This window comes from Aquila chrysaetos, chromosome 14, assembly GCF_900496995.4.
Source record: "Aquila chrysaetos chrysaetos chromosome 14, bAquChr1.4, whole genome shotgun sequence".
Classification (NCBI taxonomy): domain Eukaryota; kingdom Metazoa; phylum Chordata; class Aves; order Accipitriformes; family Accipitridae; genus Aquila; species Aquila chrysaetos.
In genome coordinates this window covers 2,779,853-2,798,129 of record NC_044017.1, presented here as the reverse complement: position 1 = coordinate 2,798,129, position 18,277 = coordinate 2,779,853, and the positions used below count along the sequence as shown (strand labels likewise).

Genomic DNA, 18,277 nt, shown 5'->3' with positions numbered 1-18,277 from the left:
CATTCTTTATTGCAGTGCTGGATGCACGGGGGATAGTTCACCTAGCGTGCATGCCGCAGCTGTAGCACAAACGGGTTATATAGAGTAACTAATTGCATATTCATCAGATTAGTATACGTATACATAAAAATGATGGCAACTGGTTATCATAGTACTGCCTACATCCGATCACGCGCAAGGAAGGATCCATTTGAGACGAAGGGCTGCTTTTGCGACCGCCGACCCATTTGAAGTTCCTGCTGGCTGTCCTCAAAGTCTTTATTCTTGTCCTCGTTCTTTGATCTTGAAGCTTAACACAGTTTCAATCACATGTGGTCAGTTTGAGCATTGTTCTCGTCTAGCGTACAGGAACATCTAGTCATAAGAGCAAAGAACTGCAAAACTTATGAGTAACTATCTCTGCTAGTTAATTGCTTGGCTATACTTGTCTGTTGTTTCAATCATAGTGTTAGTATAAGATTTCTAATAATTATTTACCAAATCTCACTTTTACAGTCACCTAGCAGCAAACAAGTTTCCACGGCTGGTACAAAATATTAAAACCATCAAAATATTTAGACGTGCCATACAGAATGTATGGAAATACGCTATCAGGGAGAGCACCGGCTGCAGGGAAAATCATGCTTAGGGGAAAAAAAAAAAAGGACTTTTTTTTTTTTTTTTTCCCTTTTTTTGCGACGGGATGTTCGGTATTTCGCTCTCCTGCGGGCAGGCGAGGTCCCCGCGGGTGGCTGCCGCCCCCCTCGCTGGAGCCCGCCCGCCTCAGGCGACAGCGCGACGCTGCGCTGCCTCCGCCCGGGGTTCCCCCCCGGGGAGAGGGGGCTCAGGCCGCGGGGGTCCATCGGAAAGGGCGGTGGGAACCCCAACGCCATGGCAGCTGGCACCCCGGGGGACGATGCCGGGCCGCCTGAGGGGCGAGCGGGCCGCAGCCCCGCTGGAAAGCGGCTCCCGGCCGCGCCGGCACCGGCACCCAAGATGGCGCCCGGCTCCGCCCCGCGAACTGCGCTTCCCGGCGGGCAGCGGGGCAGGGCGAGGGAGGCGCAGGCGGGCGCTGCGCGGGGACGCGCCGGAGCGGGGCTGCGCGGCCTGAGGCGGCCGGGCCCCCTGCCCCGCCGCAGGCGAGCTCCGCCGCGGCTTGGCGGCCTTCCTTCCCTTCCCTTCCCCTCCCTTCCCCTGCCTTCCCCTCCCTTCCCCTGCCTTCTTCTCCCCTGCCCTGCCCTCCCCTCCTTCGGGCCGGTCGCCGCCCCGCGGAGCGCCTCGGCGGGTGCCCCGGCGTGAGGGGCGGTTGTGTGGGAGCCGTGGCGGTCTCCGCAGAGAGCGGAGCGGAGGCTGCCCGAGAGCTGTAACGCTGCGCTCGACCGGGTTTTTTAAAGGTTTGTCACGTACCCAAAGCCGAGGGAATCGTCCGGATCCGGCCCGAGCGGCTGGCGGGCCCCCCCCCCCCCTCCCCAGCCCCCTGATTTCTGTTTGCGGCAGTAACGCCTTCGCGGGTCGTGTAATCTTTGGGTTATTCCGTCTTTTCTTCCTCATAGGTTCTTCTCGCTCGGAGTGGCTGAGAAAGCACGATGGGAGTTCAAGGACTTTGGAAACTGCTTGAATGCGCTGGGAGACCTATAAACCCAGAAACGCTGGAAGGAAAAATTCTTGCTGTTGGTATCCTTTCAAAGTAAAGCTGAGGAACCAGATTTGTGAGGGAGGTTATTTTGACTGTTTATCTTACCTCTATGTGATCAGCTTTTTATTTTGTTTTTATATTTTAAAGCATGACAACATTTTGATGAGTAGATTTTATGCTTTCTAATATGTGGAATACTACAGTTTGTTTTGTTTTTATCTTTTAAAAAAGAGACTTTTAATAGGTTCCTTACACAGGTGTTGGGCTGTAGGATTTTGTGCCTTGTAAATAAATGTGCTGCTCTCAGTAGGACTATAAGATGAAAAAGTTTAAATACTTTTGCATCAACTTCCCTATCATATATACTTGGTTAAATGCTGGAAAGGTGTGGAAAGAAGTCACCCTTCATTTATTTGTAAAAATAATTGGGAAGGTGTTATGTGCTGCACAGTTGTTTTAACTCTGCTTTTTGTCCAGGGAGATAGGGGCAAGAATTTATTCTCTGAAGTTCACAAGCATTTGAATAACCTTGGCTTTGATAAGCCAAGCCTGAAACAGTGGGCAAAAGCCACTCAGTCAAATATGTGCACTTCATAGAAACTATTAATATGGTATATGTGTAAGATAGCACATTTTTTTCTCTTAACCGTTCTTTAAGATATCAGTATTTGGTTGAACCAAGCAATAAAGGGAGCCAGAGATCGTGGTGGTAATTCCATACGGAATGCTCACCTCCTCACTCTGTTTCATCGACTCTGCAAGTTACTGTTTTTTCGAATCCGGCCTGTCTTTGTTTTTGATGGAGAGGCACCGCTTCTGAAGAGACAAACGTTGGTAAGTACCTTTGCCGAGTCATTGCAATGCAAAATAGGATGTACGTTTGCTGATATTAAGTAGCCATTTTCAATTTCCCTCTTATTCTGCTTATGCTTCTGAGCCATGAGGTTGGAGGGCTTGACGTGCACTGCTGTACACGTGTTCTTTGCAATCCCAGTCTTAGTTAGCTGTTGGAGCATGCAACAGTTCCCTTTTGATATATTCGGGTTTGATTTGCATAGAAACCAGAATGCAGAGAGGTAGACGATGGCATAATCCTGGGTCTTGCTCCAGAATGGGCCTGACCAGAACTCTTGCAAGTGTTTGTAGCCAGAAGCTGAAAACTATTCCCGAGTCCCACAGAGGAAACCTACATAGAGGGATTTAGAGGATCTGAAGGCTGTGTCCCCATTGATGTAGGATGAGTTAGGAGTTGCTTGTAGACTCAGCAAACGGAATTATAACATTAATTCAGTGGATATCTATCTTCAGCATCCAGCAGAATTCTGATGGTGTTAATCTTATTTTCACAGGCTAAGCGAAGGCAAAGAAAGGAAGTTGCCACCAGTGATTCCAGGAAAACTACAGAGAAACTCTTGAAAACATTTTTGAAGAGACAGGTTATCAAAACTGCTCTTACAGGCAAAAGGCAAGAATAAAAATTATTTTCCCCTTGTTTATAAGGGCAGGTAAGTTTTTATGTAGCTCTTCGTCACTAGGTTTTTTTTTTTTTCCTTTCCTTAAGCAATGAAGCTTTGCCCAGTATTACACAAGTTCGAAGAGAAGAAATTGATGATATGTATGTATTGCCTTCTTTAGAGGATGAAGAGAAGAACAGGTAGGTAGAATTAAGAAAAATAGCTTAAATGGCTATAATAAACTCAGATAAAAGTATGAAACACATTTTTTGACACTGCTGAAAGGCCTTTGACCCATGAGACTCCATAATATGTAAAGTATATTTCTTTAATTTCTATTGTATTTCAGTTTCTTTTTGGAGAGTTTCTTGGTTTGTAGCTCCGGATACAGAAGCTTTCTAGTTATTTATGGGAAAGTAACAGAAGAAGCTTTCAGCCCACAGACTAAATTTCCACACTGCGTTCATGTTTAAGGATGAAAGTGCTACTTCAATCTCTGTGGCCATGTCTACGACTACAGGGAACTGATTGTTGAAGCTTGGGTAGCTGGTGTGTGGCAGCTTGATTCTGGTTTGCATCCCCTCATTCAGTAGCGTAGATGTGTTCAGCAGAAGTAGGCTTTGTATGTACTTGTCAAACTTGTGACATCTTAAATAATAGTAAGTGGGAATGTGGAGCTATTGGTTAGATTACTCTTTGCACATCTTATATATACTTTGTGATGACCAAATAAGAATTGGGTAATGATTTAAGCAGCAAGTTGTCTCAGTCTGGTTTTAACTGACCTAAGTCTGCCTTCTTTCTTTCTCTTCAGATCTTTTTGACTTGTATATGTATTTATATGTATATGTACGTGTGTATGTATGTATATGCATATATATATGTGTGTGTAGTTTGATATTGTGTGTGACTTTTTGTACTTGCTAGTGAAGGGATGACTAATGTCCTTTTGCTTAAAATAGGAACTTTATTTTCCTAGGTAAATATATACATCTTTTTTTCTCTTTGTGATTTTTAGCTCGGAGGAGGAAGATGAAAAAGAATGGGAAGCAAGAATGAGCCAAAAAAAGATGTTGCAGGTAAGTGCATCCTAATTGCCCTGTGGCTGTGAACAATCCTCTCATTCATGTGCTATGCTTAAAAGACAACCAAAAAGGTTAAAAAAAAAAAAAAAAAAAGTGCTTGGAGGTGTAGGTCTTACTGTAGCATTACTTATCAAGCAAACAAGTTAATTTTCAGTACTCTATAAATTCCTACTAATGAGGAAATACAAATGTAATTTTCTCCACTAGAATACATCAGAATAGGGATTTCTTATGGTATCTTTCTTTTTTTTTTTTTTTTGACTACTTTCTCTGGACATGTGGAGAAGAAATTGTTTTTTGTAAATATATAAGTGAAATGTATGCATTTGTGCACATGTTTATGCACATATAAGACAGCATATTTAACAAAATTCCCATGCTTTTCTAAATATGAATTGATGTTGAAGTACTTCGGTCCTTGAGTTTTCACAGATAAATTCTGTATTCCCTTCTGATGTGCTGATCCCCTGGGATGAGGAGAAGAGAAATATATAACCTAAGAAGAAGGTATAATGAATAATACAATTATGTCTGCTTTCATCAAGGTTTAAAAAAAAAAAGGAAGAAAAAACTCTTGGAAATACTGTTTATCTTTGAAGTACTTCACATTCAGAAGGAAACCCTCTTTAGAAGCATAAAATCAGACTAGCTGAGGCTATAGGACCTGCTTCTGTGATTTATACTAAATATCTTTTTGTAAAAAGAATAAACTCAAATTTCTCTGTATAGCGTACCTCAATAATTATGTACTTTATTTTATTAGGTAGTAGTTACCTTTTTTTTTTTCTTACCTGTTTTCTTCACAGTATAGGAAGTAGCAACAAAGATTTTGTGGCGTTTTTTTTTTGTTGTTTGGAATAATGCTCTCAATACTTCATTGTTCTTGCTGTGCTGTAATATAAAATAGGTGTTTCTGTTGTTTTCCATTTTTATAGGAAGAGTTATGTGAAAATCCTCATTCTGTAGATATTGAATCAGAAGATTTCAACAAGCTGCCTCCAGAAATAAAACATGAGATCTTGACTGATATGAAAGAATTTACAAAGCGAAAAAGAACATTATTTGAAGCAATGCCAGAGGTAATACTTAAAATAGTTTTCAAGCCACCAGAATGGAGCTATTGCCATTAATGCAGATGAAGACTATGTGAGAGTATCACATCTGGAAATCTTTACCCCTGGGTCTATTTAATAAGAGATGTTATGCTGAAGGGGGAAAAACCCCAATGAGATAGCGACTCTTAACAGAGCCTTCCTGTGTGTCTATTCAGAGTCCTATCTCTTGATTTCCACTAAAATTAGCAGAACTAATTCAGTTTGGCAAGAATGGAAAAAATCATGCCATCTCATGCCTCATCAGCATTATGCCCAAGATTTCAATTGCAAGAACATACTATGGTGTGGATAAACCAGGCAGAATGAATGCAGCTTCAGTTCCAAACTCTCAGGTTGCTAGGGGAGCTGGCAGCTGGGAAAAGGCTTTTGTAGCTTTGGCAGATGTGTTACTGAAGCCATTCAGAGACAATCGGGGAATTCTGTAGTGCCACTTCTATGACAGCTTTTCAGAGCACAGTTAGATTTTAAAAGTACAATATTGTTGTGGTTTAACCCCAGCCAGCAGCTAAGTGCCATGTAGCCACTCACTCACTTCCCCCACACCCAGTGGGATGGGGGAGAGAATCGGGGGAAAAAAAAACATAAAACTCGTGGGTTGAGATAAGAACAGTTTAATAGAACAGAAAGGAAGAAAATAATAATGATAAGAATAACAATAATAAAATGGCAATAATAATAATAAAAGGATTGGAATATACAAAACAACTGATGCACAATACAATTGCTTGCCACTCGCTGACAGATACCCAGTTAGTTCCCGAGCAGCAATCCCCCGCCAGGCCACCTCCCCCCAGTTTATATACTGGGCATAATGTCACATGGTATGGAATACCCCGTTGGCCAGTTTGGGTCAGCTGTCCTGGCTGTGTCCCATCCCAACTGCTTGTGCCCCTCCAGTCTTCTTGTTGGCTGGGCATGAGAAGCTGAAAAATCCTTGATGTAGTATGAACACTACTTAGCAACAACTGAAAACCTCAGTGTGTTATCAACATTCTTCCATACCGAATCCAAGACATAACACTGTACCAGCTACTAGAAGGAAAATTAACTCTATCCCAGCCAAAACCAGGACAAATACAGGTCGGATCAAATGATAGCTTGTGCCCAAGTGTAAGCTAGGAACTGTCATCTTAAAACCATCCACATGTGGATTCTGTTATCATTGCATTGTTTTTAAGATGGGGACCAGCTGTGTTAGCCAGCTAAGTTTTGTTGGTCACATCATTGAGATCTCATTGTGTTTAGCCAGCATTCAGAACTGCTTAATGCAACCTTTTAGAATTGTTGCATGTTACCAGGCTAGTGTTGCTGTTGCTTGGGAGTGCAGCAGTCAGTAAAAGGCAAATGTTATGTGCTTAAAGGAAACTCTTAAAAGGCTCTCCAGAGCATGGTATATGAACTTGCTTAAAAGGTGCAGCTGGTGGCATTTTATTTAAATGGACTTGGTTGTTTGTTTTGTTTTTCTTTTTTTTTAAGGAGTCCAGTGACTTTTCCCAGTATCAGCTTAGGGGTTTGCTTAAGAAAAGCAACCTCAATCGGTGCATAGAAAATGTACAAAAAGAATTGAATCAGCAGCACTCGGGTGAAATCCAAACGCAATATGAAAATGAAGGTGGTTTTGTGAAAGAAGTGGAATCTAGTAGGGTAGTCTCTGAAGATACTTCTCACTATATCCTAATAAAGGGTATGTCAGGTCTTAATTTTGTAAAACCTCTTGTTTGGTGTGTGCAATCTGCAGCTGTCAGTTTTAAGAAAAAACTGAATATTGTTCACAGGTGCATGTAGCCAATACTTTGTATGAAATGTGCATTACTGTTACACATCATTAACTGTGATCTGTAAATGTGTAGAAAACTGCTTTATTAATCTTTATATAATGATGTTCATTATGTAAAATGGAATGTTAGTATAAAGCAGTTTTTTTACTAAAAAAACATAAATCAACAAAAACCTTTCTTTCAGGTATTCAAGCAAAAGAAGCTACAAGTAGAGACGTGGAAACTACTGCAGGACCCTCATCAAAAATGCTTGAATTTATTAAACCGAATAAAGTCAATGAATCTCCTGCTAATGCAAAGCTAGTTGCTTCTGACAAGTTGCAGACAGAGAAAGGTAACAGTGTGGTGACAGCACCGCCCTCTCCTCGGACTTTGCTTGCTATCCAGGCAGCTATGGTAGAAAGCAGCTCAGAAGAAGAACTGGGGGATGAAGATACAGGACGATGGAATGTGGACCAGTCTGTAACAGAAGGCGGCGGTGTGTCTCCAAGAACGCTAGAGGCAATTCAGCAAGTTCTGAGTGACGATGATAGAAGGGAGGAAGTTGTTACTGTTAGAACTGATGGAGTGCTACCAGAAAGATCAGAAGTGAAGGATTTTCTGCTTAGTAACTCAGACGAGGAAGATCAGATTCTTGAAGTTAAGGAGGGAAAAAAAATACCTACATCTACAATTCATTTGTCAAACCAAGTGATTATGCAAGATGCTGAATTTGAACAAAAGAGTCAGGAGTTGGAAAAAAGTCATGTTACGCTTAAGGACACCAGTATATCCAAAGCTGAAAATTATTCTTGTATTGACAATACGAGAAAAGGCACGGAATATGTAGAGAAAGAAGAAAATGGTTCCAAAATGGACTTAAATTCTTTGGGAGATAAGGATATGAACTTGTGCACACAGAAACCAAGCTGTTCCCCTGTACAAACTAGTATAGGGGATTTGATTCGTGCTGAAACAACAGACCTTTCTAAAAAGGAGGAAAACTTGAAAATTTCTGAAAATATAGAGGAGGTAATTTCGCAAACAGAAGAGAATGTATCTGAGGTACAAAAGGATATTAGACCTTTTCTGGAAGCAAAAGGTCCTGAGGAGGAAAGAGAAGGGATATCACAGTCTGAAGACAGTGATTCTGATGGTATGTGCTTTTTAATTGTGTAAAAAGATAAGAAAATACGGCCTTATTGTATTTCTAGTCAGTCAAAGTTAACCTTTTCTCCTAGTAAGGAATGCTTTAAAATACATCTATTCCTGTGTATGTAGGAGGTAGGAAGAAAATCTGAGCTATGTATTTCCCCTTGGTGTTATGTTTTATCATTGAAACCTGAGTATACAATACGGAGAGTCAGGAAAGCATGCTGTTGCATACATTGAACTTAACTGGTGTGTTAATGGTCAACCACTTGGTTTCTGTAATTTCACAATACTTATATCTATTTACTGCATATAGGAAAAAAAAATCACTGCTGAAGTTAAAAATGCATACAAATGCTTCTTTTTAAACAAGTAGCAGGAAGTTGAAATTTTTGTTTTCCTTTAATAGGAAGCTTTATTGAAGTGGATACTGAAATCAGTAATGAGGCTGAGTTTCCTACTAAATATGATGAGAAACTGGGTGATGAAACAGCACTTCCAGAAGTGGAGACAGACAGACATGCAGTTGTCACACAGGACTTGCTGAAGGAGTCTGATGAAGTGCAGTTGGCAAGCAATCAGAACGTTGAAAGAGAAGATGATGGTAAAGATGCAGTGGATGAGTGGCAAGACGTCAGTTTGGTAACTCGTTGTTATTTGTTTTGAGCTAATAATGAAAGTGTACTCTTCGCTGGGTAAAAAACTGGCTGGATGGACGAGCCCAGAGGATTGTGGTGAATAGAGTTAAATCCATTTGGTGGTGGGTCACAAGTGGTGTTCCCCAGGGCTCAGTATTGGGGCCAGTTCTGTTTAATAACTTTATCAATGATCTGGATGAGGGGATCGAGTGCACCCTCAGCAAGTTCGCAGATGACACCAAGTTGGGCAGGAGTGTTGATCTGCTCGAGGGCAGGAAGGCTCTACAGAGGGATCTGCACAGGCTGGATCGATGGGCCGAGGCCAATTGTATGAGGTTTAACGAGGCCAAGTGCCGGGTCCTGCACTTGGGTCACAGCAACCCCACGCAGCGCTACAGGCTTGGGGAAGAGCGGCTGGAAAGCTGCCCGGCGGAAAAGGACCTGGGGGTGCTGGTCGACAGCTGGCTGGATATGAGCCGGCAGTGTGCCCAGGTGGCCAAGAAGGCCAACGGCATCCTGGCCCGTATCAGAAATGGTGTGGCCAGCAGGAGCAGGGAGGTGATCGTCCCCTGTACTGGGCACTGGTGAGGCCGCACCTCGAGTACCATGTTCAGTTTTGGGCCCCTCACTACAAGACAGACCTTGAGGTGCTGGAGCGTGTCCAGAGAAGGGCAACGAAGGTGGTGAGGGGTCTGGAGCACAAGTCCTGTGAGGAGCGGCTGAGGGATCTGGGGCTGTTTAGCCTGGAGAAGAGGAGGCTGAGGGGAGACCTGATCGCTCTCTGCAACTGCCTGAAGGGGGGTTGTGGTGAGGTGGGTGCTGGTCTCTTCTGTCAGGTGGGTGGAGATAGGACAAGAGGAAATGGCCTCGAGTTGCACCAGGGGAGGTTTAGGTTGGAGATGAGGAAAAATTTCTTTACTGAAAGGGTTGTCAGACATTGGAAGAGGCTGCCCAGGGAAGTGGTTGAGTCACCATCCCTGGAGGTATTCAAAAAGTGCATAGACAAGGCACTCCAGAACATGGTTTAGTGGGCATGGTTGATGGTTGGACTCGATGATCTTAAGGGTCTTTTCCAACCTAAATGATTCTATGATTCTATGAATTGCTCTGTCCCCACGTAGTTTTTAAGGAAAACTATTGCACAGCTTCTTAGTGTTTCATTGCTTTCTCGTATATGTATCTAATTTTGTGGGAACTGATTTTTCTTTAAAGATGATAGTTAACCATAATCTCTCTGAAATCAGAGGGAAACTTTAGGTTTTAGCACTCTGAAGAATAGACCCATCTCTGATCTTATAATTTACTGTATTAGTGAAGCTATGACAACTTCCAAGTGTGAATTAATGGAGCATATACTACTAGAATAATTATAGTTGGAGACTCAGAGCTTACTTAACTAAGTATACCTGAATTGTTGAAATAATGAAAATCTTGTTTTATTTTTCAGGAGGAACTAGAAGAATTAGAAAATGACCTTTCTACTGAGCAGAATGTGCTTCAGGCTCAAAAACAGCAGCAGGAACGTGTTGCTGCTTCTGTAACAGGACAGATGTTCTTGGAAAGCCAGGTAGCATTTGTTGAATCATTTTGATTTGATATAGCATCATGTGGTCCCCCCTCTGCTCCAGTCAAACATTTTCTCAAAAGGTGTTAGTAATTTTGCTTAATTATAGGCCACCTTTTTCTCCTCTTAGGAGCTTGTTTTCTTCAGTCTGCTTGATTTAAAATATTGAAAGTATTGAGATAATCTTGAATTCCAGCAATGTTAGATAACTTATAACATTATAAAATAATGATAAAATCATGAGTAAATCATCGGGTTTTTTTAAGCACCTACTTTTTAAGGTTGGGCCAGTTTGATCTTTGCCCGTTGCTGTGAAAGGTGCAAATTGAATAAAAAAAATACTAGGAAGTTACATTCAGCAGTATGGAATTGGTGTAATCTGAGTATTAGGTAAATTGTGATTTCCCCTAGGGATTAAAAGATAAAAGTTTACAAGAAATCCATATGGTGACCCAGGTTTATGCCCTGGTTAACTGATTTTTAAAGAATCTCACCAGTAATACCTGCATAAGCCTGTAACTTCTGTTTCAGTATTAGCATTTAAAGGTTAATGCAGTCTAATACAAGGACTATGTGCAATACAATGTGTTGGGGTTAACATATTCATAATACAGTAGGCTACTGATAGTATCTATGATGTAATAAACTTATTCTAACAAATTAATTCTGAGAAATATGTAAATGCTTTTATTTTCTTTGCATATAAAAGGGGTAATTTAGATAAACATTTCAATCATTTTAAGACTGTTTCCTTTGTTAAACATTTGCTCATACTTGTTTCTTCAGGTGATTTTTTTAAAGGCCAGTAGATTGTGCTTTTGTAATATTACGTGCCATATAATGGTCGATACACCATTATAGTTGTAAATCTTTTGACCTTTGTGCTTTTTCTCTTTATTACAGTAAAAGTCTGAAGTCTTGAGCATGACTTTGTCAGGGCACAAAAGGCAGCTGCACTGAGAAAAAAATAGTGTGTATTTGTGCAGATATATGTATACATATCAAATATATATTTAATAATTTTTACACCTTAGCTTTTGCAGTGATTGTTACATCCAGCTTGAGAGCAGGAGAGTAAATGGAAAGCATAATTTCTGGAGATGACGTAATCCAGAATTGTGTAACTAACACAAGCCTGTAAACCTAGTGTGTGTGGGATATTTATCTGAGGTTAAATAATGTATTCCATAAAAGCAAATTGTGTAAAATGCATCAGAATACACGTATATCAAAACACCATCCAAAGGATGATTAGTCTGCCCACTGTTTCCTGCTTGATATTGATGTTTCTCATATGCTTTCATACTATTTTGTGAGCTAAGGTGATGGCTGTTTGATTTTTTTTTTTTTTTATTTTTTTTTTTTATTTTTTACTTAACCTGCATCCTTTTTTCATGGAGCCCACATAATTCTAATGCACGGACTTTTCTCTGTGTTATGGAAAGCACAATACTTAAGTATGATTGTGTAATTAAGATAGCAGATTCTCAAACTCTGTGGTAATAGTGTGATCAAGCAGTGCTTGACTTACATGGCACTATCTGCCTGAGGTGAGTAAGTGGGATTTCCACCTTGACTTAACTGTGCTTGCCACTTTCTAGTGGAAATTAAGATTTGCTGTGAAATATTAAATACCTCCTAAGTGTGAATCTAGCAGTTCTGAGTCAAGCAGAAGTATAATAGAAGTTCATTCTTCAGATGAAATATTAACTGTTTTCTTTCCATCCTACAGGAGCTTCTCCGTCTGTTTGGCATTCCATATATTGAAGCTCCGATGGAGGCAGAGGCACAGTGTGCTATATTGGACCTTACTGATCAGACCTCTGGGACAATCACTGATGATAGTGATGTTTGGTTATTTGGCGCACGGCATGTTTACAAAAATTTCTTCAGTCAAAACAAATATGTGGAGTATTATCAGTATGTTGATTTTCAAAACCAGCTAGGTAAGCCTCAGGTATTGATTTGTTAAACAGAGTCTTTAATAAGACAGCGCTGCCATGTATCTCTTTGAAGTTGTATTTTCTACAGAATTTTGTGTGTCTGTTATTACAATGCCTGTTCTTTGGAGAGTCTCTAAAGACATTCATTTGGGTTGCTGTTTTTACTGCCAGATGACCCCCCTGAATTTGCAGACACCTGCATTTAATACACTGAATTAGTGTGATGATCATCAAGGCTGGAGGTATGAGCTGTGGTACGAGTTTCTGGGTAAATGTCAGCATGACTTTTCTGTCATGGTGGGAAAATTATATTCTGATCACATCAGATTTATAGTTTTCTGGAAATGAAAGTTAATTTGGGACATACTGTCATGTAATGTATTAGAAGAGGATCTGGCATATGTATATGGTCTGTAAAAGGTTCTTCATTTAGTTAATACCGACAGCTTTTTTTCTTCTTTCAGATTGCTCTTGTACCAGTCTAATCAAATTGTTGCTACTTATGTTGAACTACTAAACTTCAGTGTCACGTAGTGTATTAAGGAAAATATGAGCCAATTTTAACTTTTTCTTATGCTTTGTTTAAGCAGAACTCTTTTAAAATCAGTTTTGACATTTTCAAAGTTGAGAGAGGCTATAGACTTTGAAATAATATTTTAATGGCTTCAGCATGTAAAATTTCGGAACATTTTTCTGTGGTGAAAAATATGTCTTTGGATTCTTCTCCCAGAAAATTGGGTGAAATATTTTTTCCCCCTACTTGGGTATGCTACTGTAGCTTACTTGGAAAGGACTGCTGTAAAAGCATGTGTGTGATTTTTAGCTGTTATTAATGTAATAAACCAGGGCTTTTATTTATTTATTTATTTATTGGGGAAAAAATAGTCACCATTGGTCTTCATGTCACATTTCTCTGTAGTCTTGTACTTCTACTCCTTTTCCACGCATTGCACAAGTCTTATTTCTTGACAGTTGTTGGATATCCTGAGTAGCATGCCGATGGTCTTGCTTTGTGTGCTTAGACACACATCCCTCCTTTTCTCCACTGATTTTTTTTTTTTCTTTTTTTTTTTTTTTTAATCTAAACTCCTCAAGCTAGTAAGTGAAAATCCGTCTGGTTGCCTCAGATCTTACAGCATACCAAGTAGAAGTGGTCAGCTGAGTTCTTCCTTTGTTCTGTCTGTTTCGCAGGGTCTTTTGGTCTAATTAGTAACTAATGAGCACAGAGCAAAAGGCTTCCAGTTTGGGTACGCTTTTAAGAAGCAGAGGCATTGATATTATGGACTAGAATTCAAACTGAATGTTTTTATTTGTGATTCAGGGGGTTATTAAATTCAGGTCACCATTAGATGAAAACTGGAGAAATATATGTAAAATAGTATCTCTTAGCTCTTAGGAACACAGAATTTCCCAGTGATCTATACATTGTAACATTTTAATTTTGGCAAGATGCATTTGCCAAGTTAGGACAACTACTGGTGCTTGAGCTGGTAGTAGCATATTGACACTGCTCCAGAATATAATTTAGCAAGTTCTAATGTTGAAGTAAATGTAATTTTACAGAGTTAATGCCTTTGTGTTCCTTTTGGGTTTTGCCTTTCTAATAATACGTTATTTTTTAATTTGTAAGAGGACAGATGCTGAATCCCCTGGTTTTATTTGGTTTACTCACTTTCTTTTACAGGGTTGGATCGAAGCAAGCTAATTAATTTGGCATACTTGCTTGGAAGTGACTACACCGAGGGCATCCCAAATGTTGGCTTTGTAACAGCGATGGAGATTTTAAATGAATTTCCTGGGCATGGCTTGGAACCTCTCTTAAAATTTGCGTATGCTTCGTCGTCTTTTGCTTTTTTTGTCTCTCAGTAATATGAATATTAGTGAATATACTTTTCTGCTGCTTAAGCATACAACAAAACATATGACCATCACTGACCATCATTAAGGAGACTAAGTTAACTGTAAAATATATGACTCCATTACTATATCACTATTTGGAATGGCAGGTAAATAAGGTGACATGTTTATACAGCAGTTACAGTGAGACTAATGAAGACAATAGAACAGCTGTAGAACGGTGCAACTGCCTCTGAGTTCATTGCAGAGTTGGATCCGTAGTGGACTGGAGGTTTATTCTCTCTGAGTTTGTGAGAAGGTGCTGTAGCTTGCTCGTAGAGAAAAGAGACTTGAGTGAGGAATGGATGACCTGGAAGGAGACAGACAGGTAGGCTGTGGGGAAGAACAAGATTTGAAGAGGCAATGTATTGGCAATGGCGAGGATAGTTAGAAGTCTTTTTTGCCTTTTTTTTTTTTTTTTTCTTGCATACCAAAAAACCTCCCAAAATGATCATTATGTGTGGAACATCCTCCCCAAGTGAGGCTGAATTTAGGGCCTTCTGTTCAGCAGCTTATGGGGAATCCAGGCGATGTTGGCTACTGTGGCTTACAATGGCTGCATTTACTGTGTATGTTTTGTCTTTTCTGCTTTCAGATTATATGTCCCTTTGGCCATTTTTTAATTTGGAAATTTCCTACCTCATCTCACATAGTAACTGAAGTAGGGAGACTAAGGCTACTGAAATTAGCATGGTGGGTCTTGATATTCCAAATTGTATTTTATGGAGGCAAATTAATACTTTCCTCTGTTTTTCAGTGAGTGGTGGAATGAGGCTCAGAAGAATAAGAAACTGAGACCTAATCCACATGATACCAAAGTCAAGAAGAAACTGCGGGAGCTACAGCTTTCTTCAGGTTTCCCAAATCCAGCAGTGGCAGAAGCATACTTGAAGCCTGTGGTGGATGAGACAAGGGGTTCATTCATCTGGGGGAAGCCTGATGTAGAGCAGATCAGAGAATATCCTTTTACTGTATGGCAGGACTTGTTAGCTAAAAGTATGCTGATTAAAGTTCATAAGGCCCACTACTGAGTCAGTAATGGAGTGTCAAATTCTTAACATCTCATTGGTGTGAGGGGCCCCCTGTCCCATCTGCATGCACCTTCCTACAATGATACCAGCTCTGGAATGGAAGGGAATGCAGCCATGCATGTGTGGCACTCAGGGCTGCTCTGCCCTCCTGAGAGAGTGGGATGCTTTGCTTCGCATGCAGAGAGAGTCTCGTAGCTGGACTGACTAGTTTGTTGTGATGTTACGTTTCTGTAACTGTGCTGTGCCTATTTCTAGACTTAGAGCGGGATTGTGTGCACAGTCCTGATTATGTTTCGCATCTTTCACAAATAAGTTTCAAAACCTAGTTAGAAATAGTGATTCAGTCTGCACTTTATTCCTAGTTATTCACTGCATTTCTTGCAATAATGGCTATTTCTTCCATCCATTGCAGCTTGAACTGCAGTGAATTGTTGAAAAGTAGATGGCAATGCGTGCAGAGCTAATAGCGTTTCAAACAGTAAATGAAATTTCCAGTGTGTGCAAGTGTAAAAATAAGGTTTACTTATAGGTATTTTGTCTTATGGCACTACCATATAGCCAGAATGAGTTCTGTCTTCAGAGGCATGCCTTTGGAAATGTTGATATTGGAGAAAAAGTTCTGTAACTAATAGAGATGTAACAGCAAGATTAAGGTATGTAGCGTAATACTGGAACCATCCACATAAGTCAGCTGTAATAACTTAGAGTATTTTCTCTGGGTTTGTAGTAGAAAAAGCTTTGGAGTAAATTTCCTCCAGACATTGTTTATTTGAGGAATTTTCATTTTATGTGTTTACAAAATACTAGTAATAGCCTTGTACAGTTCCTTAACTTTCTGCACATTCTGTCAGGATCACTTTGGCTGGACGAGGACAAAGATAGATGAAATCCTTCTGCCTGTGGTGAAACAGCTGAACTTGCAGCAGGTAATGAATAAAACTATGTATAGTTTAAGGGTAACTGCAGAATTGTAAGAGAAGGATTTTAAAATGAACAGCAAGGCTTTAATCTAAAATACATTTCTCAGAAACTGGCATTTGGCCATTTTTTTTTTCAATATATATATTTTTAAAACTCATTAAACTTACTTCTCTAGACTTCATTTCTGTATGATTTGGGTGTGCTGTGAGGCACTGTAGGTAATTCAGTTGTTGGTTTCAAATTTTGTTATCTATCAAGCATCTATCACAAGTCCGGGTTGCTGTTTGTTCTGGATGTAGCTGAAACTACAGGAACCTCCGGCACCTTCAGTACTTTTAAAAGGCAGTGTGCTGTCTCTAAAATGATTTATAAAAATGCCCCTGAGATTTTGGTCAAGTGAGACCGACCATTTGGTACCATACATATCCTTTGAGGAGGAGTGCGGACTGAACCAGTGAGCAAGTGCCCATTAATAACATTACTCTAATTTCCAAATAAGTGTTCTGTCAACTTTAATAAAACTTAAAAGTGAATAGTTGTGCATGCTGTGATACTGTGAAAGTCAGTTGTAAAACTGATCACCTAAGGTCACATTCTTTTCTCCTTTTGCCGTAAGCAAGATAGATACGGAGTCTAAACCAGTGTTCTAGGTTCTCTCTATCACTCAAAGGAGTGAAAGGTACCAAACCCTGTAGTTAAATTCATATACTTTCAGGCTGACAGGAACATCCTGCCTCTCTTAGACAATTTTAGGGAGAATACAGAGGACTAACTTTGCCTATACAGCAAGCCTAGCTGTGGTTGAGTAACACAGACCCCTTGTGTGTGACTACTTCTAGTTCTACTCTTAAATCTTGATGCTGTAGCAGCATGTGTTAAAATGAACTTGAGTCAACTGACCGCGTTTTGTTGCACTAGTATATGCAACTGTAAAGTGAACTTACAACATTTGCTAGTAAACATTCTGTTGTTTTAGCAGCTTGAAGCTAAGGATGTGTTTGTAAGGACATACTTAAGAGCACTACAGAGATTCTCTGTATTAGGGTTGAAAATAGCAACACATGTCTAGTCATCAGCAGCACAATGTTTATAAAATTTCACTGGAGTCTGCTTATTATTTAGTTTCTGTGAAGGCTCTTGTGTAATTTATAATAAAGTATAGGTATTAGCATAACAATGCATTTTATTGTTCACATCTATTTGCATGCATGTTAATTTCATTAGTCCTTTGTCCTGCTTTAATTTGGGATGCTTTATAGTTATAGCTGAGATAACGACTGAATTCCCATCACAAAAACATCCAAAGGTGTTTCTCTGTTTTATTTGTGATAGACTCAGCTTCGGATTGATTCATTCTTCAGACTAGCACAGCATGAAAAACAAGCTATTAAAAGTCAGAGACTGCGCAGAGCTGTGACGTGTCTGAAGAGAAAGGGAAAAGAAGAAGAAGCCGATGAAATACGGGAGGCCACCGCTGTTATGGAGATTGAAATTAAACAGCGTGAGGAAAAGAAAGGGGAGGGTACTGCAGGCTGTGCCAATCATCAGGCTGTGGCAATGGAAGTCCAAAGTGGAAAGAGAAGAAAACATTCAGATTTCAGAAAAGAACATATATATGGAGGTGGTTTTATTGGAAATTTGCATCTTTCAGAAACTTCTAGTGACTCCTCAGTAGAGGAATCGGAAAGCAGAGATTTAGGCAAGAGCAGAAAGAGGAAAAATGTCTCTGCAATGGAGGCAACAGATTGTAAAGAGAAGAAAGGGTGTAGTAGCTCAAGCAGTGAGGATGAAGAACTGGGAAGCGTAGCCATGGTGACTGCCAAACCTGTGTTTGAGGGCAGAAAAAAGAAATCACAGAGTAAGAAAGGAAGAAAAAAGAAAAAGCCTTAAAGAAAAAAAGTCTTAAAAAAGAGAGACTGTGTGCACGTGATTTTTTATGACTTAAGCTCTGTAAATATTCTAATGAATTTTTGATAAATAATAAATTATCCCTATTTGTTACGTATTTTTCATGCATTTTGTGTCCAGAACATAAATTGGAGGGATTTTAAATGATGGAAATAAATAATTTTATCACATTTACTCATGAAGACCTACATTGGACTT

At 40.0% G+C, this 18,277-nt stretch overlaps 1 protein-coding gene across 3 annotated transcripts; it reads left to right on the top strand.

Annotated features, from left to right (window-relative positions):
- Positions 1 to 1,043: 1,043 nt before the first annotated feature.
- Positions 1,044 to 18,172, top strand: LOC115350718 (DNA repair protein complementing XP-G cells-like). 3 transcript variants are annotated; one of them, XM_041128715.1, is made up of 16 exons: positions 1,044 to 1,373; positions 1,533 to 1,653; positions 2,274 to 2,449; positions 2,965 to 3,080; positions 3,177 to 3,269; positions 4,088 to 4,148; positions 5,090 to 5,233; positions 6,746 to 6,953; positions 7,232 to 8,182; positions 8,588 to 8,820; positions 10,264 to 10,383; positions 12,113 to 12,326; positions 14,008 to 14,152; positions 14,977 to 15,215; positions 16,102 to 16,176; positions 17,504 to 17,606. In XM_041128715.1, exons 2-15 carry the CDS (start codon positions 1,566 to 1,568, stop codon positions 16,134 to 16,136), a joined length of 2,823 nt encoding a protein of 940 aa, XP_040984649.1. In that variant the 5' UTR covers positions 1,044 to 1,373; positions 1,533 to 1,565; the 3' UTR covers positions 16,137 to 16,176; positions 17,504 to 17,606. The 3 variants fall into 3 exon arrangements, with proteins under 3 accessions (XP_040984649.1, XP_040984648.1, XP_029892461.1); XM_041128714.1 differs by having other exon boundaries at positions 1,045 to 1,373; positions 14,977 to 15,177; positions 16,092 to 16,176; positions 17,504 to 18,172; XM_030036601.2 differs by lacking the exons at positions 1,044 to 1,373; positions 1,533 to 1,653; positions 2,274 to 2,449; positions 2,965 to 3,080 and adding an exon at positions 3,419 to 3,618 and having other exon boundaries at positions 3,191 to 3,269; positions 14,977 to 15,177; positions 16,092 to 16,176; positions 17,504 to 18,172.
- Positions 18,173 to 18,277: the final 105 nt, after the last annotated feature.